Source organism: Phacochoerus africanus, chromosome 15, assembly GCF_016906955.1.
Source record: "Phacochoerus africanus isolate WHEZ1 chromosome 15, ROS_Pafr_v1, whole genome shotgun sequence".
NCBI lineage: Eukaryota > Metazoa > Chordata > Mammalia > Artiodactyla > Suidae > Phacochoerus > Phacochoerus africanus.
Genome location: NC_062558.1, coordinates 76195692 through 76216218, shown reverse-complemented (window position 1 = coordinate 76216218; position 20527 = coordinate 76195692). Strand labels below are relative to the sequence as shown.

At 36.5% G+C, this 20527-nt stretch overlaps 1 protein-coding gene across 3 annotated transcripts in view; it reads left to right on the top strand.

Moving 5' to 3' along the window:
• Window positions 1-20527, top strand: part of MICU1 (mitochondrial calcium uptake 1) — a 226822-nt gene that overhangs the window by 80481 nt on the left and 125814 nt on the right. For 2 of the 3 annotated variants that reach the window (XM_047759642.1, XM_047759641.1), the window contains exons 5-6: window positions 8353-8396; window positions 18617-18628. In XM_047759642.1, the coding sequence (XP_047615598.1) occupies window positions 8353-8396; window positions 18617-18628 (56 nt within the window). The remainder of the gene's footprint in view (window positions 1-8352; window positions 8397-18616; window positions 18629-20527) is intronic. The other variant, XM_047759643.1, reaches the window with a different exon arrangement.

Below are 20527 nucleotides of genomic sequence, written 5' to 3'. Positions count from 1 at the left end.
AAATTGATTTCCAGAGTAGATAAAATAATTTACATTTTCTCCAAGAATGTATGAGTTTCCTCCTCTGCATTCCTGCCAAGACATGATATTGTCAGACTTAAATTTTTAGTGATCTAATGAGAATGAATTATATCTTTGTGGTTTCATTTTGCATTTCACTAGCAAGTAGTAAGGCTTATCATCTCTGAATGTTTATTGGCTATTTACATTGCCATATCTATGAGTTGCCTATTTATCTTCTCTACTCATTTTCTATTTGATTTCTTTTTGATTAGTAGAAGTATTGTATGTATTCTCTATTGAAATCTGTCGTGTATTTAGCAAATATCTTTTCCTGGTCTGTGGCCCATCTTTTTATTTTGTTTATGATAATTGTTAATATAAAAAATTTGCCAATATTTTCAAGCATATCAGTTTCTCCTTGGTGGTTTGTACTATTTCTTTTAACCACTTTATTGAGTTATAATTAACAAAGAATAAACAGCACATATTTAAAGTGTTTGAGTTTTGACATACTAATCACATGTATATACTGGTGAACCTACCAGCACAATCAATATAATGAATGTAATATTTCTTCATACTCCTGCCTTTTCACTCCTTCCTATCCCCCAAGTCCCAGGCAATCACTGATCTTTCTGTCTTCCATATCCTTACTGATTATCTGTCTACTTTCTCTGTTAGTTATTGAGAGAAGGAGTTTGATCTCTGACTTTGTGAATTTGTTTTTGTTTCAAACATTTTGAAATTATTGAATCAAAGCGAGTTTTTGCTTCAAGCATTTTGAAATTATTGAATCAAAGCGAGTTTTTGCTTCAAGCATTTTGAAATTATTGAATCAAACCAAGCATGAGTACATGTTTAGAATTATTCTGTCTTCTTGGTGAATTGACCCTCTTATCAGTGTTTAATTGACCTTCTTTACTTTTTTTTTTTTTGGCCACACCCATGGCATGCAGAAGTTCCCAAGCCAGGGATGGAACTCAAGCCATAGCAGTGACAACTCTGAATCTTTAGCCACTAGGCCACCAGGGAACTCTTTGACTCTCTTTACTCTTGCTAATACTTTTTTTTCTCATGTCCACATGGTCTGATATTTATGAAGTCTTTCTTTTTCTTTTCTTTTCTTTTTGGCTGTACCTGCAGCATGTGGAAGTTTCTGGGCTAGGCATTGAACCCATGCCTCAGCAGTGACCCAAGCTGCTGCAGAGATAATGCCAACCCTTAACCTGCTGTGCCACAAGAGAACTCCTGTCCTTTTAATTCACTTTTCATGATATATCTTTTCCCGTCATATTACTTTTAACCTATCTGTATCACTGTATTTAAAGTGGGTTTCATGGAAGTTCTCGTGGTGCAGCAGAAATGAATCTGACTAGTATCCATGAGTGTTCAATCCCTGGCCTTGCTCGGTGGGTCAGGGATCTGGCATTGCTGTGAGCTGTGGTGTAGTTCACGGACATGGCTCAGATTCTTTATTGCTGTGGCTGTGGTGTAGGCCAGCAGCTGCAGCTTGTATTGGACCCCTAGCCTGGGAACTTCCATGTATATTGTGGGTGTAGCCCTGAAAGCAAATGAAATAAAATGAAATGAAAAATAAAGTAAAATAAGGATTTCTTAGAAATGAAATGGTTTGCAGTGGGCATGTGTGCAGATGTGTGGGTAAAGATGGTGGAGTGTGGTTATAGCTCTTTGCTAGTTACATTCAGCCCATCTGGTAAACTTGTCCAGATTGAATATGCTTTGCCTGTTGCAGCTGGAGGATTCACTTCAGTGGGAATTAAAGCTGCAAATGGTGTAGTCTTAACAACTAAGAAGCAACTAATCCATTCTGTGTGATGAGTGAAGTGTCCACAAAGTGGAACCAATCACTAAGCATGTAGGCTTGATGTATAGAGGCATGGACCCAGATTACAGAGTACTTGTGCACAAGGCTCAAAAACTAGCTCAACAGTACTATCTTGTTTACCAGGAACCCACTCCCACAGCTCAGCTGTTATAGAGAGTAGCTTTTGTAATTCAGGAGTATACTCAGTCATGTAGTGTTCCTCCATTTGGGGTTTCTTTACTTATTCGTGGTTGGAATGAGGGACGGCAGTATTTATTTTAGTCATATCCATCTGTAAGTGTCATTAGATGTATTTGAGGGGGTTGTTGAAGTGCTCTTTGAGTTCTAATAAAAATAGCCATAAAAAGCTTAAAAATTAAAAAAAAAAAATAGTAAGGTGTTCCTGTCGTGGTGCAGCAGAAATGAATCCAGGAGTTCCCGTCATGGTGCAGTGGTTAACGAATTCGACTAGGAACCATGAGGTTGTGGGTTCGGTCCCTGCCCTTGCTCAGTAGGTTAAGGATCCGGCATTGCCGTGAGCTGTGGTGTAGGTTGCAGACGCGGCTCGGATCCCGCGTTGCTGTGACTCTGGTGTAGGCTGGTGGCTACATCTCCGATTGGACCCCTAGCCTGGGAACGTCCATATGCCGCGGGAGCGGCCCAAGAAATGGCAAAAAGACCAAAAAAAAAAAAAAATGAATCCGACTAGTATCCATGAGGATGCAGGTTCGATCCCTGGCCTCGCTCAGTGGATTGAGGATCTGGCATTGCTGTGAGTGAGCTGTGGTGTAGGTCACAGACCCGGTTCAGATCTGGCATTGCTATGGTTGTTGCCTAGGCAGGCAGCTACAGCTTCCATTAGACCCCTAGCCTGGGAACCTCCATATGCCACAGGTGCGGCCCTAAAAAGACCAAAAAAAAAAAAGTAAAATGGACAAGATATAGTTGGATCTTTTTTTATCCAAAATGACAATTTTCTCCTTTTAATTAATATGTTTAGATGATTTATATCAAATGTAATTATTGATGTGTTTGGATTTAGGTCTCCCACTTTATTATTTGTTTTCCCTTTTTATGTTCCTCTTTTACCTTTTCCCTGCCTTCTTTTCAGATTACTTGAAGATTTAAAAATATTTCATTTTAATTGATTTTAGTAGGGAGGTTGACTGTATCTCTTTGTATATCTTTAATTTAGTGGTTGCTGTTGGAATTATAATATACATAGTTAACTTTTCAGTTTACTGAGAATTTATATTTTACAACTTCAAGTGGACTCTTTATGTCTTACCACTAAGGAGGTTTCTCCCAGTTTATAGTGTAGTCTCATGTATTACATCTACATATATTGAATACTCTGCCAGACATTGCCTTAAGTTTTTATTTCAACTGTCTATAAAGGACTTAAGAGGAGAAAAGAGTCTGTTGTATATAGCTAGATATTAACCATTTCTGTTGCTCTTTCTTATTCCTTAAGTTTCATATTTCTCTCTGATATCATTTTCTTCCCCCTTGAAGAGTAGAACATCTATTAGACTAGTCCTGCTGGTGAATTCTCTCTGTTTTCCTTCATCTGGAAACATTTTTGTCTTCATTGTTGAAGAATATTTTCGCTAAATAAAAAATTCTGGGTTTAAGTTCTTTTCTTTCAGCATTTTAAACTGATTGCTTCAAAGATTTTTTTTTCTTTGCCTTTGGTTTTCAGCAGTTTGATTTTTACAAAACTTATCTCTCAGAATTCCTGTTGTGGCACAGCGCAAACGAATCTGACTAGTAACTGTGAGGTTGTAAGTTCAGTTCCTGGCCTGCTCAATGGGCTAAGGATCTGGCGTTGCTGAGCTGTGGTGTAGGTCGCAGACATGGTTCCAATCCTGCGTTGCTGTTGCTGTGGTTGTGGCATAGGCCAGCAGCTTTAGTTCAGATTTGACCCCTAGCCTGGGAACCTCCGTATGTTGTGGGTTCGACCCTGAAAAACAAACACAAAAAACTTCTCTCTCATATCCAATAAACTTGAGCTATACTTTTTTTTGCTGGCTTGTATTAGCTGAAAGTATAGTATTTTAATAAAGTTTTAGGATAAATTATAATATTAAGCTGAAAAAGTGAATCTCTAAATTTTTGAGAGATAGCTGTGACTTCTTTAGTAAAATTTATAGAGTTTCTATTTACCTAAGCTCTAATTTATAGATATTAAAATAATATATTGATTCACATTCACTTCTGTCTTTTGACAGAATGAGTTGCTGTCTTCTTTAAAACAAGCCTCCTTTTATTTTTATTTTTATGTTTATTTTTTTTGCCTTTTCTAGGGCTGTTCCTGAGGCACGTGGAGTTCCCAGGCTAGGGGTCCAATCAGAGTCGTAGCCGCTGGCCTACACCAGAGCCACAGCAACGTGGGATTCGAGCCGCGTCTGTGACCCACACCACAGCTCACGGCAATGCCGTATCCTTAACCCACTGAGCGAGGCCAGGGATCGAATCTGCAACCTCATGGTTCCTAGTCGGATTCGTTAACTACCGTGCCATGACGGGAACTCCAAGCCTCCTTTTAAATGTTCACTCTGAAGCTTAAACTGAGACTGTTCTTACAGTGTTTCTGCATATTTACATTAATTTTGTTGTGGATTCAAGACAGGCCACTGCCACAATCAAAGAAGATTGTTAGACTTAACAGAAACAATCATTTAATCCTTCCGAGTGTCAGCTTTTTCATTAGTGAAAAGGGGGAGATTGTGTTTAGATCACTCTGTGAAAGTTCTTTGAAAAGTCTGAGGTTCATAGAAAGCCCCCAGGCGGAAGAGCATAACATCCAGTGTTCCTAAGCTGGGACCCAAAGAATGAGAGTGGACAATTGGAAGGGGAGTCATCAATTACATTTTCAAACTACACATGTTGTGTTTATTTCTTCTCCCTCCCCCCAATAATTTAGGCCTATTAGAGTCTCATGAGGAACAGTGAGTAAAGATAGCATGATTTCATCCATCTGCATTTCCTATACTCCACCCCCAACTATGTTAAGAACTGATCTAATCCAACCATTTGCTTCATTTGACAGGTAAAGAAATCTAAATATAACAAGATGAAATAATCATTTTTTCCAATATGAAATTATGAATCTCTCAGCCTACTCTTTGCTTATAAATGACAGAAATTCTCAATACATGCCAGGCTGTCCTTACACGCCCCTCCTTTTTTTTGGCAAATGCACATGTTAAAATACTGTACAAACTGTAGTAAAAAGCTTTCAAAGGAAAACACAAACTTGGTCCAACTTCTCCACCCTCCCAGTAATGTCACGGAAGCAGTCACTTTAAAAAGTTTTTAGGAGCTCCTGTCATGGCTCAGTGGTTAACGAATCCGACTAGGAACCATGAGGTTGTGGGTTTGATCCCTGGCCTCGCTCAGTGGGTTGAGGATCCGGCATTGCCGTGAGCTGTGGTGTAGGTTGCAGACGCGGCTCGGATCCTGTGTTGCTGTGGCTCTGGCGTAGGCCGGTGGCTACAGCTCCAATTCAATCCCTAGCCTAGGAACCTCCATGTGTCAAGAGAGCGGCCCTAGAAAAGGCAAAAAGACAAAATAAATAAATAAATAAATAAATAAAAGTTTTTAAGTTAACATTTGAGGTTTTTTTTTTTTTTTAATAATTTTTTTTTATTTTCCCACTGTACAGCAAGGGGGTCAGGTTATCCTTACATGTATACATTACAATTACATTTTTTCCCCCACCCTTTCTTCTGTTGCAACATGAGTATCTAGACAAAGTTCTCAATGCTATTCAGCAGGATCTCCTTGTAAATCTATTCTAAGTTGTGTCTGATAAGCCCAAGCTCCCAATCCCTCCCCCTCCCTCCCCCTCCCATCAGGCAGCCACAAGTCTCTTCTCCAAGTCCATGATTTTCTTTTCTGAGGAGATGTTCATTGGTGCTGGATATTAGATTCCAGTTATAAGTGATATCATATGGTATTTATCTTTGTCTTTCTGGCTCATTTCACTCAGTATGAGATTCTCTAGTTCCATCCATGTTGCTGCAAATGGCATTATGTCATTCTTTTTTATGGCTGAGTAGTTGAGTTCTTTTAGATGTCATCCTAATAACTTGAAATGTGGTTTATTTGAATTGAAGTGTGCCATAAATGTTAAGTACATACCAGATATTACAAAATTAATATAAAAATAATATAAAATATCTCATTTTATATTGATTACATGTTGAAATAATGCTAATTTGGATATATTAAGCTAATTAAAATACATTTTAAATTAATTTTACCTGTTTTTATTTTTTGAAAGGTGACTGTTAGAAAATTTTTAGGAGTTCCCATTGTGGCTCAGTATGTTAAGAACCCAACATAGTATCCATTAGGATGCAGGTTCAATCCCTGGTCTCGGTCTATGGGTTAAGGATCCAGTGTTTCCACAAGCTGTTCATAGATCACAGATGTGTCTGGGATCTGGTGCTTCTGTGGCTGTGGCATAGGCCTGCAGCTGCAGCTGCAGCTCCAGTTGAACCCCTAGCTCAGGAACCTCCATATGCCACAGGTGCAGTCATAAAAAGAAAAAAGTTTTCATTATACATGTGGCTTACATTTATTTCTCACATTATGATTCTTAGACAGTGCTGCTCCAATTAGCAACCATATATTTCTCTTAGTTGATGTGCCAGGTTTTACTTATGAAATACCTGATCCTAGTCTGATTCTTATTCCTTTGTAAAGCAACAGGAAGGGTTTTTCTAGAAACTCTGAGGATTTTCTTATTGGTTTTCTGAAATTTCATAAGCATGCACTGAATTACAAGTAGGTTTTGTTCATTTTGCTTAAATAAGCCATTTTAGTTTGTGTTAGTCTTCACCTCCGAAAAATTTTCTGCTCATACTTTTTGGATTATTTCCTCCCTATTTCTGAATGAGAAAAGGTTTTGTATGGCATTAGACCTTATGTTGAGTCTCTGTTTTCCTGTGATTCCCTCTTATATTTTCTATTTTCCATCCTATTGTCTTTTTAGCAGTGGTCCTGGGAGATAACCTTTCCTAATCTTTTGACAATATGTTAAGAAATAGGGGGAGGGAGTTCCCATTGTGGCAAAGCAGAAGCAAATCCAAATAGTATCCACGAGGATGTGGATTTGATCCTTTGTGTCACTCAGTGGGTCGGGGATCCAGCGTTGCCTTGAGCTGTAGTGTAGGTCACAGACATGACTCAGGTTCCACGTTGCTATGGCTGTCTGTGGCCATGTCTGTGGCTCCAGTTTGACCCCTAGCCTGGGAATTTCCATATGCCATGGTTGTGGTCATAAAAAAGCAAAAAGAAAGAAAAAAGAAATGGGGGAGATAGGCAATTGTAGTTTTAATTGTTTACAACTCTTACTTGTTCTCTATCCTTTTATCATAGAGGCATGGTATACATTTATGACTGTGATATCTTCTTGAGTGGCTGTGAGGTTTCAAATTAGATTTGTGTTGTTTAAAATTTCCCTTTTCCTGACATCTCTTTCTTTTGCTGTCAGTGGTTCATTTTGTTCAGGGCAGGCTTCTAGCAGGTGAAGTACATTTTAGAAAGGAGAATGTGTTAACAGATGTGTAGAAGGAAAGATACAGAAAGCTTCCTTGGGGAGTGATGATAATCCAATCATTGTAATACTGTGGGGATAGTAAGATAAAGGTGTGAACTGGCATCAATACAGTGAGAACTGAAAGAAAAGAACTGAGTGATTATGCAAGAAAAATAATTATAATTGGGAACTGATTTTTCCACTCTAAAAACTCCCACAGCACCTTCTTATTGAACTTATTTATCCTCCCTTGTAGTATTAATTAATTAGTATATGCATATGTCTTTCTAACTAAATTGTGATTCTTCAAGGCAGGAATTCTGTCCTACTCATTCAATTTTTTTAAGGTATTTATTGATCAGGCACTATTTCCAGTTCTGCAATAAAGCAGTCAACAATGACAAAAAAATCCCAGCCCTCAAGAGCACTTAATGTATTTGCTTTTATCTTTTACAGTGCTTAGGATTTCACAATGCTAGGGATTCTCAAGCATTGTTAAATTTATTCTTTAACCTACCTTTAAAAGGTAATATTAAGATGGTCTATTTGTATCTGTTTAGGTGTGTTGTAAAATGTCTTCTGATATTATATTCTTCTCGCTTTAACTTTATATAAAAATTATTGTGCATTCAAATTAAACTTCCTCACCTTATTTAGAGGTAATATATCATTTTGATGTAATGAAAATAGTACCACCTTGGGAAGAGTCCAGGGTTCTGGTTCTTGAATAGGTTTACACATGAAGTTCTACCCTCTGTATCCTCTCAGAGCTTCACATTTTCATATATAAAATAAAATCTTTTAGCACTGACACTTTGAGTCTGAAATTTTTCATTTCTATGGCATTTGAATAGTGTCATAGCTAAACTATCTTCTAAATTTTATTGAGTGATTGGAAACAACTGAGAACTGTTACTTCATGTTTCACCTGAGTTATAATCAGTGGCTAAATTTTTTTTTTCCCCCTCTTTTACAGACTTGGGTCTGGATCAATTTATAATAAAACGTTTTGATGGAAAGGTGAGTGACCTATGATAACATGTCATATAGAATTATTTGTGAGAAATTTCTCAGTACCTGTTTATCTTATGAAAAAAAAGTATGTTGCTTAGGTTGGGAGGCCTGTAAGAGCCTTCAAATGATCTACAGAAGAATCAAGCAGAAGGTTCTTCTATGTTTTTCCATATAAGGTAATACTCATGGGTTCCTGCTGTATGTATTAAGGGCTATTCAGTGTATGTTGACATCTGAATTTTAACTCATAGCTATGATAAAGGTTAACAAGCCCCCCAGTATTACATTTGCATTTCTATCTGATTTGACCCTCCTCCCACTTTGTTAGTATGTAGTAATAATCCAAACGAGAAAACTACAGAACTCCTTAGTAGTAGTTTTATAACAGTTATAAAATGCACCCAAACATGCATATAAATTTGCCTTGTGTTTACTTTCAATTCTTTATTTTTTGCTTGAATTAATCATATAATAAATCATTAAGTAAAGAAAGTGAAACTTTCACTTTTATTATCTTAAAGCAGTGAGTTAAACATGTTTTTCCCTTTCAGGCTGGAATCTACAAAAAGAAAAAGAAAATATTTCACAGGGTCAGAAAGAACAGTGAAAGGTCAATTTTAAAGAGGAGGAAGAAAGTGCAGCAGAAAGAAGAGCGAGCCAGGGATGGCTCTACAAAACTTAAAGAGAAGGAAATCAGAAGGAAAATCATGAAGTGGCTGGAAAAGGCAGGATTACAAACGAGGGTCTAGATGGGTAGAAGTCAGTGTTAGTAAAAACTGATCTTGCAGGAATGTGTCGCTCCTGCATCATTACATAAAAAAACTATATGTACTGATACAGTGAAGAGAGAAGTGCTGATGTCTTTTGCACAAGTGGAAAGAATGAGTAGCTGCCTTAAGAGCTGAGAAATCTCAGTCAAGGCTTCCAGCCTAAAAATTAACCTTTTTCTATTCAGGTGGCACAGTGCCTTCATCTGTGGTTATCCTCCTATTAAAGTCACAATTTCTAAAAGGGCATTTAGATGTTAGGAACCCCAGATTCAGAGTCCTGGCTCTGCTCTGGGGCAGCCATGTCTTCTCTCTGATCCCTAGTGTCTCTGTTTTATATATATATATAAAATACCTTATCCCTGTAGGGAATAGTGCAGACACCAGTGCCGGGGTCTGATTTCAGAGTCTCAAGCAGGTCAGGCCCCTGTCTTATCTGTTTGTGTCACTCAAGAGTCCAGAGTATGTCTGGCATATAGGAGGTAACCAATAAATGTTTGATGATTTGGAAAAAATCAACTAGTCAATCACATATTCCTTAGAGGTATGACTCATTAAGTCACTAATATCTTATAGCAAAATCAGTTTTACAGATCACTTTTTTTGGGTTACTGAAGAAATCCAGAGTAGCATGAGAATTCAGTCCTCTCTTGTTATATATATGTAAACCTGAAAACATGTAAAGAAGTTGAATATGTACAAGTTGAACAGCAGCTTTACATATTAAAAGGGAAACTTCTGTTCCTAGAGAGCTTCCTAATGGTAACTCATATTTCACAGGTGCACTTTAATTCTTTTCCTGTTTGACTGGTACCTGTCCACTTGAATATTGCAACTTTTGGCATGACTCTTGAGCTCTACCTTTTTTTCACTTGTGTGAAATTTATGAGCTCTGCATTTCTTATCATATGTGTTATTTGCATTTTTTTCAATTTCCACTCATTTTTATAAAATAGCAAGAGTAAAATGCAATCAAACATTAAAGTATTTGTGTACCTACCTTGCTGTGGGGACAAAAATGACAGTGCTTCTATGTTTGGAAGGCAGTCTTAACAGATTGCAAATATTTATGCACTGAAACATAAAATTCTGAAATCAGAGTGGGAACGGCAAGATTTAGGGATATCAATGTATAGTGTTCGAAAGTTTGACTTATATGAAAGTTAGGCTTATGAAAGTTGACTTCCTCCAGGGGAACAGGTTCTGAAAGAGAATAGGGGAATGAAATGCTTACATCGAGGTGTAGAATTACTCTAGCTAGCTTGTCCCCTAGCAAAAAGTGCAGATTCCCCTTTCATCCATGGTATGATATGCATGTTTAATCCCTTTGCCAGGTTCTTCATTTAAGTCTTGTATTAACTTCTATCACATTCACTAAGATTTTATTTTGGAGTGAAGGTCATGCTTCCTAAATAAGATTCTTAAACTGAGTTCAGCTGTAATTTATGTCTTTATAAATTGTCTTTTATTTCATATGAAATCTAGAAAGTAGTTTCTTATTATTTTTAAATCTTATCATGAAGAGTGCAAATTTCATTCAGTATTTAGTCAGCTTAGTAGTTTTTCCAGGGATTTTTGCCATTATGAAGTCCTTTTCTCAATACTTATAACAATCAATACTTACTCAACTGTTGATATTATTTTCCTTTGGGTCATCATGACTTTTTTTTTCCTCTCAGAGAATTCTAGTTCTTAAGCAGTGGTTTCCAGAGTATATAAGTCCTAAGACAATTTCCTCTTGACAAAACAAATTTATGTGGTAATTAGAATAATTTTCCTGCACGATGGTTAGAAATTTAATAGAGGAGTTCCCGTCATGGTGCAGGGGACATGAATCCGACTAGGAACCATGAGGTTGCAGGTTCAATCCCTGACTTTGCTCAGTGGGTTAAGGATCCAGCATTGCTGTGAGCTGGGTGTAGGTCGCAGACGTGGCTCAGATCTGGCATTGCTGTGGCTCTCGCATAGGGCGGCAGCTGTAGCTCTTATCAGACCCCTAGCCTGGGAACTTCCATATGCCACAGGAGCGGTCCTAAAAAGACAAAAGACACAGAAAAAAAAAAAGAAATAGAAAGAAAAAAAAGTTAATAGAAAGTTAACATCCTCGAGGAATTTCCTTTCAAACCTTGATTTTTACATGAACAATTTTCTTTCTGTTTTTATTTTAAGCTTGGAATATGAACTAGTTACAAACTGCTTAGAGAAATATTTATTCTCGTCCTCATTCCTCAATTGTTTAGCACACCATTTAATTAATTTGACCATTAAGAAACACTAACTTATTTTATTGCCTTCTAATTGAATTGCACTTTTGGCTTTTTTTGTCATTGAAAACAAGAAAAGATGTAGAAGTATTTTCCTGGGGTGTTTTCTCATTTGTACTAGAATTTCATACAAACTCTTGGTACAAAGTAGAAAAGAATGGCAAAAACTGACAAATAATTGAACAGTTACTTATTAATAATTATTGACAAATAATTGAATGGTTGTTTTTTACTTTGATACCTATCATCTTTTATCCTTTTTTTTTTTTAGTAGAAATTCCCAAAAAGTAATGAAACATTCCTATTTCAACTGATAAATGAAACTGGATTTCATTAGGCAGATTTTGAATTTTGGGGAGGGTCTTTTTCCAGAGTTCATCACTACCTTTTATTATGTTAGTCTCTCTTTTTTTGTCTTTCCTAGGGCCACACCCGCAGCATATGGAGGTTCCTAGGCTAGGGGTTCAATTGGAGCTGTAGCCACCGGCCTACACCAGAGCCACAGCAACACCAGATCAGAGCCGCGTCTGCGACGTACACCACAGCTCACGGCAACGCCTGATCCTTAACCCAAGGAGCAAGGGCAGGGATCGAACCCACAACCTCATGGTTCCAGTCAGGTTCGTTAACCATTCCACCACGACAGGAACTCCTTAGTCTCTTACTCTTAAGGATGTTTAGCAATTTCCTTTGTATTATTAGTACTTGCATCATTTATGCATTTCAGAACTACTAACCCAGACCTTATATGAAGAAGCTATAATCAGTGGCCTTTGGTTTTAAGAATATATTTTGTAGGTAAGTGATCAGACTAGGTTTAAAAGTTTAAAAACCTCAAAGCTTGAAAAAGTTCATATTTTCTATTATAGGATATTTGAAAATCATTACAAATAAAGTGTTAGCGCTAACATACAGATGGTAATACAAAAACATTTGGTTTCATGTAATATGGCATAGTTTTGGGGGAGGAAGAGGGAGATTTTTCTTTTTTTGGCTGTGCCTGTGGCATGTGGAAGTTCCTAGGACCAGGGATTGAACCCAGGCCACAGCAGCAGCCCTAGCCCCTGCAGTGACAACACTGGGTCCTTAACTCACTGAGCCACAGGGGAACTCCCTGTCACAGATTTTTTTTTTTTAATGCACTCTTTCCCCAGAATGTCCATGCAGTACCCTTATGATTTGTTAATGTAGTTATTTGATGAATTTTTGATTATTTCTTTAATGAAAACTATTCTTTCCTAAGTTTAATTTTTTTATAATATAGTAATTGTTCTATAAAACAAAGCACCATTTCTAAGTAAAGCCTTTCTTTCATATAATTATCAAGTATTCATTCATTTAATCAGTTAATTGCTGTCTTTTATTGGTGTGGTTTATCTCAAGTGGTTTATACCCTTCATTTTCCTGTTTTCTTTACTCCTTTTTCCCCTCAGAATACCACAGATAGAAATTATGTTTTGTATTTTCTGTTCCTCTTGCATATAATAGACAGACGTCTTTCTCCATCTAAACCATCCATCCCCTTTGTTTTTTTTGTTTGTTTGTTTTTTGTTTTCAAGATACAGTGGAAAACTGCCTGGTCTAGGTAAGATTATTTCTTAAGCAAGAAAATACCAATATTCCAGAGCTATGGTGTAGTCTTCTTTTCTCTTTTAAAAAGTGTAAAGTTCATACTCTTTTTTAAGTAGCAGTGAATTGCCCGTTGAAACTAATTGTCCTTCAATCACGTTTCATCATGTATTTCTTTTTTAGAAAATAGATTTTTTTATTCTTTGCTCCCTATTAAGTTCCCCCCTCCCCCGACTGAACATTTCAGAAATCATGCCTTTGAAATTAGTTTTCTCATTATTTGTAATTACAGTCCCCTCAGAATCTCTCCTAATTTAGAAGAAAGGATTAATATGTATTTTATTTCCATCTTCTTTATGGTACCTACAAGAATATTTGTTTACATGGAACAGGAAAACATTTCATATCAAATTAAGATGAAATGTCCACATTCAGGTGAAAGAGATAAAAGCATGGTCAAAGTCTAGAAGAGGAAATACTGATCACAGTGCTTGTAATAGAAAAGATGATAAGCAGAAAAAAAAAAAGATGGAGCCAGTTAAAAATCAAAGTTTTAATATAACCAAATACTTTTAATCGCTTTTTGGTAAAAGTTCTTTTTAAAATTTTGATAAAGTTTAAAATGCCATTCTCTTTAGAGGAAAGTCTCTGTTCACCAAGGGGAGTGTGGGCACATTTTTTCCTGTAATGTAATACTCTTAATGTTTAATTCAGGTTGTGATTATTTACTTCATATCATAGATAAAATATGAGTCTTGAGTAAGGTTAAGTGTAGTATTACTCTTTGACATGTATAGTAAGTTATGTAAGGGATTTCCTATCTTTTAAAAGTGAATTGTACTGGAAATCAAAGAAATGTAAATTAGGAGGGGGAAGCCGGGAATTCTCATGGGACAGTTTGGTGAATATTCACATTTATTTAAATTGCTTTAATTTTGCTCAGTTTTTCATAGCAGAATTGATGTTCTTATGAATTCTGCATTGTTAATTAGACACATTTCTACCCCCCTCCCACCTTTCTTTTCATTTCCAGAGACTTAAAACCAGTCAATTCTAAATTCTTAGTGAATTGACATATTCAGGTTTTTCTCTTGATAAATATGAATGTGTAGGCAGAACTTTGTTTTCACTCCATGTTTTTTTGATCCACGTTTCCATTTGTCCTATATCTCATCTTTAGAGTATATTACTTGTGTTCTCTTTTATAATAGAGAAATTCTTACCTTAAAAAAATTGTAACAGCAGGGGAATATGGTCATTATTTTGGAATAACTTTATGAATGTATTTTTATTGAGGTATAATTGATTCACACTGTTAGTTTCTGCTGTATAGCAAAGTGATTCTGTTACATATTTACATACATATATGTAACAGAATATTCTGTTACATTATGGTTTATCTTGGAATATTGAATATAGTTCACTCTGCTATACAGTAGTGTTATTTTGGAATAACGCTATTATTTTTTTGGCCATACCGTCAGCATGCGGAAGTTCCCAGGGCAGGGATTGAACCCATGCCACAGCAGCTACTCGAGCCACGGGAGTAACAACACTGGATCCTTAATCTTCTGAGCCACCAGGGAGCTCCATGGAATAACTTTAAATGAGTATAATGTATAAAAATATTGAATCAATATGTTGTACATTTGAAACTAATATACTATTGTATAGCAACTATACTTTAGTACAAAAATAAATTTAAAAATCTAGAAAGGGGTAACATTCCAAGAGGATACATAACATACTTCAGTTCTTTAAAACCTGAAGTTTTCCACAAATATTTCGTAATTTTTACGTATTTTTTGGGGGTGGGTGAAAATTTAGCCCCCTTTAAAAAAACCTCTTAGCATATTTAGGTATTGGTTGTCAGTGGTTTACTTTTCCAGTAAAGTAAAACCTCTTTATGAAAAATCTTGCCTCTATTTGTCTCCTGAGGGAATTATTACTACTACCACTAATAATATGAAAAAGAAGAATAGATGAAGCTTTTTGAGTTTTTATTATGTGCCAAATCCTAAATTCTTACACATAATAACTATAACCCACACAACCACTCTTTTAGATAGCTTTCTATTTTCATCATTTTATAAGTAAGAAACTAAAGTACATAAAAATAAAGTAACTTGACTTTTTTTTTTTAACTTAAGATCACACAGTTAGTAAATGGTGGAGCCAAGATTCCAGATTGGTAGTCTGGCTCCAGAGTTGAGTGCCTTAAGGACTATGCTGTACCACCTTTCAGATATCCAAGCTATTTGTCTATACAATCTATCTGTAAATAGAAATTTCTCTTATCAAGTATTTCTTTTACTAATGTAATGCTGTTTGTGCAAAAAAAAAAAAGAGCTTTGGTATTCACTCTGTTTTTGCTAAGAGTATTGAAGTTAATTTTTTCTTCTTTGATAAAGTATAGCTAGAAGCCAATATTAACCTGAGAAACTACATAGTGTTTCATTTTAAAGAAAGGTAACCAGAGATATACAAATTTTAATACCTGAATATAGAAATTAGAATTTCAACTTCACTGTTATTTACTCCATTGTTTGCTCATATGCCATGAACACCTCTTGGCATTTTGAAAAATGATCTTTTTTTTTTTTTTTAACTGAATCCATCACTTTTTTTTTTTGTCTTTTTGCCATTTTTTGGGCCGCTCCTACAGCATATGGAGGTTCCCAGGCTAGGGGTCTAATCAGAGCTGTAGTCACCGGCCTACACCAGAGCCACAGCAACGCAGGATCTGAGCCGCGTCTGCAACTTACATCACAGCTCAGGGCAACACCGGATCTGCAACTTACACCACAGCTCAGGGCAACACCGGATCATTAACCCACTGAGCAAGGCCCACGGATTGAACTCGCAACCTCATGGTTCCTAGTCGGATTCGTAACCACTGAGCCACAATGGGAACTTCCCGAATCCATCACTTTTAAAGTGAAAACCATCATCTCTATTTGGAAAATTGGAACCTGGCTCATTGTATTCAAGATAGTAGAGAAAATAATATTTCTGTTACAAACTAAACTATTTACTCTTTCACATTGATTGGTTTTGTGTTAAATGTACCATCATTTGAATGGAGCTACTCATTATAGTTAGTCTTTAGACAAGCTTAAGTTTTAAATATTATTATATTACCACCATGAAATCAGGTACTGATTCAGCATTTCAAAAAATCCTTTGACACCCATTGTCATTATCTGTTTTAGTTTCAGATTTTATCTTCCTTCTTTCCCATCCAAAGTTCTTTAAATTATTTTAAAACCACTTTCTCATTTATCTCTCTTATTACAAATTAGCAATTTTAGTTCTTATGTACACACTACAGCCCTCAGAAAATCTGGTTTTGGTGTCTGAAATAATTTACAAGGGATTTCCAATTTGTACGTCTCAGTATTTGACAGCTACATACATGTAAATGATTAGTAGATGTTGGAAGTGTGCTGAATCGAATATGAGAAATACAAGATATGGATTGCTGTACTTCTTAGTGTGTAATAGCACAGGATGAGAGAGTGTAACTTTGGACATAGACAGTCCTATATTCAGATATGGATTCTGCCACATATTTGGTGGATGACCTTGGGCAAGAGACCACTCAACCTCTGAGTGTCAGTTAGCTTTAGTAACTGTAAAATCAGGACAATAAGCAAAGTATCTATCTGGAGTTCCCCTCGTGGCTCAGTGGTTAACGAATCTGACTAGGAACCATGAGGTTGCGGGTTCGATCCTTAGCCTTGCTCAGTGGGTTAAGGATCCGGCGTTGCCATGACTGTAGTGTAGGTTGCAGATGCGGCTCAGATCCTGTGTTGCTGTGGCTCTGGCGAAGACCGGCAGCTACAGCTCCAATTAGACCCCTAGCCTGGGAATCTCCATATGCTGCGGGAGCGGCCCTAGAAAAAGCATAAAGACTAATAATAATAATAATAATAAGCAAAGTATCTGTCTCTACAAATTATAGCTATTTTATGGAGTTCCCATCATGGCTTAGTGATTAAGGTACCCCACTAGTATCCATGAAGATGCGTCCCTGGCCTTGATCAGTGGGTTAAGGATCCGCCGTTGCCATGAGCTGTGTGGTATAGGACACAGTCTCGACTTGGATCCCACGTTGCCATGCTCCAATTCGATTCCTACCTTGGGAACCTCCATATGCCGTGGGTGCGGCCCTAAAAAAACAAACAAAAATTATAACTATTTTGTATGACTTTGAGCCCTTTAGTCAATTTATGAAAGGCATTAGCTGCTATCATGTATGTTATCTGGTTTCTTCTTTGTATAAAATGGTACAGAAAAGCATACTCTCTTAATTGCTCTCTCCATTGTTCTTTCCTTTTCAGTTAAATCAGCTATAAAATCTCCTTGTGCTGTCTCTGTAATGAGCCCTGGCCAGTATTAAATAGCTAGTCCATGAGCTGAAGAAAGACCTCTGGTTTGATTTCTCATTTCTGAGCTGTCCTCTGTTCAGTGATTCATCTCATCCCAGGGCTGTAAAATCCTTTGGGCCTCTGTCACATCAGTCCTAGTCTTAGGCTTATAAATTGCTGATTGCATATATTTTCTCAGTCAGGAACTCTTATCATCTTACTTGGCTTGGTTTGAGAAGTATGATAAGTTCAGGTCAAATTTTATTTCACAGCCAGTGAAGTTTATTTGTTGAAAAAAAAAATCTTTAAAACCAGTTGATATTTGAAAGTATTTTGGAGTGGCATCCAGCTAAATTTGCTCACCTAAACTGCTTCATCAAATGCCAGCCTTCCTGATGGCTGGCTTTTTATTACCAATGTGAATAGTACTTCTTTTAGTGCAGCATACTTTTTGTGAGAGACCTGTTTCTCAGTAGTTATTCTGAGCTCTTCCTTAGAGTGGTTAATAATCCTCTGAACTCATCTGAGTTTGATTGCCTATTTGTTAAATATGGGTAGTAAGGCAATGAATTTGCCATGAAATTAAAAAATAGAAATGATAATGAGATACCCTAATAAGAAACCTTAATTGGAGATTGCCGTTGTGGCTCAGTGGTAATGAATCCAACTAGTATCCATGAGGATGTAGGTTCAATCCCTGGCCTGGCTCAGTGGGTTAAGGATCCAGCGCTGCAGGTCACAGATGTGGCTCGGATCTACAAGTTGCTGTGGCTCCAATTTGACCTCTAGCCAGGGAACTTCCATATGCCACAGGTGTGGCCCCCCCAAAAAAGCAAAAAAAAAAAAAGAAAAAGAGAGAGAGAAAGAAAGAAACCTTAATTAATTAAAGGTTTGACTACCCATGGAAAAAAATTGTTTGCTTTCCCTTTTCTTTAAGAAATAGGTAACTGTTCTTTTTTCTTTTTATAGTAATATAAAGTTTTTATGTAATTGTATGTTTTATTTTGGGGAGCTTAGGAATTGCATTATTGAGGATTTTGTTTTGTTTTGTCTTATTGTACTTAGCCAGTAACATATAAAACATTTCTGTGTGTTCCTCATTTCCTATTTCCAGGTCTTCAGTGATTTTATTACAAATCACATTTGGTTCTTTATATGTTAAAATATTTTGTAATTTCTATGTCTTTGATTTGGGAGGTGTTGTTCATATAATCAAACAATGTCAATTTTCTTTCTTTTTCTCATCTTCTGATCAGGATTTCTGGCAGGTACTGATTCAGCAGCATGTGCTTTAAGTTAATTAATGTTTCAAAACCCATAGTAATGCTTTAAGGACAAAGGTTCAGTGCATGCTCATGTCCTTTCCCTGCTCCCTTCCGAATGATTCAGTTCCTGTCATTTTAAATTAACATACTCTGTCTTTAACATAACAATTCAAACACTGCACAAGTCCTTGAGAATATAGTACCTAGCATAATTTAAAAGGAAGTTTTAACATTATGTGTCACACAAAAGGTCAAGAAACTGTTTTAGTTGTTGTATGAGGAATACGCGATTGGGCTGTTTAGTCTTAGTAGAGATGCCATGGTCCTGGTTGCCTTGTAACAGGGATGGTGAGACAACAGTAATTTGAAGTGAAATTTTAGTATTTTTTTTCCTTTTGAAATTTGTTATATAGTAAGTACAGGTAAGCAGTTGCTTAGTTGTTCATTGCTCAATAAAATAATTTAAGGGGAAACAGATGGACCAGTTAGAAAGACTTCATTATTTTGCTTTTTTGAGCTAACCATCAACTTTAACTGGGAAAAGCAGACAAATACATGGAGAAAACCATGAAAAAGGGTATATAGATTGTAGGCTGACAAAGGACATGCCTAAGAACTACTCTTTAAATTGATCTTCGAAGGCTTAGACTTTTTAATTATATTTATAAATCATTCAAATGTATTCACTTAAAAAATTACTCTTGCACTTCTTAACAAAAATATAAACTAAACTGAATTAGAACATCTTTGGTGTTTTGGTTTGGTTTGGTTTTGGTTATGGGTTTTTTTGCCACACCTGGACCAGGGATTGAACTCACGCCACAGTAGCGACTCAAGCCACTGCAGTGACAACACTGGTCCTTAACTCGCTGCACCACAAGAGAACTCCACTTCCTTGTTCTTAAAATGGTATATATTTTTGGTAGTCTCCTTACCAAATCCCCAATAACCCAGTTATTGGTGCAATATATTATATTGCCTTTGCCTTTAACTGAATTCTGAAACAAAAACAACAAATACTTAAATTATTAAACCAAAACAATTTATTGATAATCCCATTATCAGTGTTTCTAATCCTAGAGATTTTGTTTTAGAATAGCTGTGGCAGAGTGCTAAGGAGCACAAAGCAAGTGAGATGTTAACACCTGTGGTTGAGCACGCCACTTTCTAGTTCTCTCATTATGGCAGGGCAGTTTGTAGGAGACAGCTAAAAACAGTTCTTCTCCTTTGATAATTGTGTGGTTAAAGACTTGGAGATTTAAAATGACTTGCCTCAGGTCAGTGTCCTTACTAAACAGGAGAAAGGAGGTAGGAATTGGGAAGGGCTTGGAATCTACAGCATTAAGTAGTCAACCCCCATCGTTGACAAAGAACATCTTTAAATTTTGACTATTGAAGGGAATATCTCTTGTTGATCAAGGATTCAAAATCAAGTTTTACTGTATTCTTGATCTCTGGTTAATAAGCTTTTTATATTAAAAATAATAAACTCTTTTTCTTAGGTAGTGGGGGAATTGGTTATTGTATTGCATTCCATAAATATACTCATTTTGGTGACACTAGTGGAACTTGTTTAAGCTTCCAAAGGTCAATGAGCAGTTACTTTATAGAAGGGGGCTTTCTTGCTTGCTTCCTTACAGGGATTTGTCCTTTGCATGCAGAGTTCCTGTTGCCCGTGGAAAGGCTGGAATCATTTTGTTTTTCTGGTAGCATAAGTGCTGTTCTTTGATGCAGCTTATGAATGGTGTCAGTACTTATTATATTGCTGTGAGGAGTATCCATAATGTCTCTTTCCAGTCTCTGAGTTCCACCACTACTAAAGTTTGTTGATTTAACCCATGTCCTTGATTATTCAGGTTGAAAAAAGAAACAATAAGATAATCATTAAATGCTTCCAAGGAG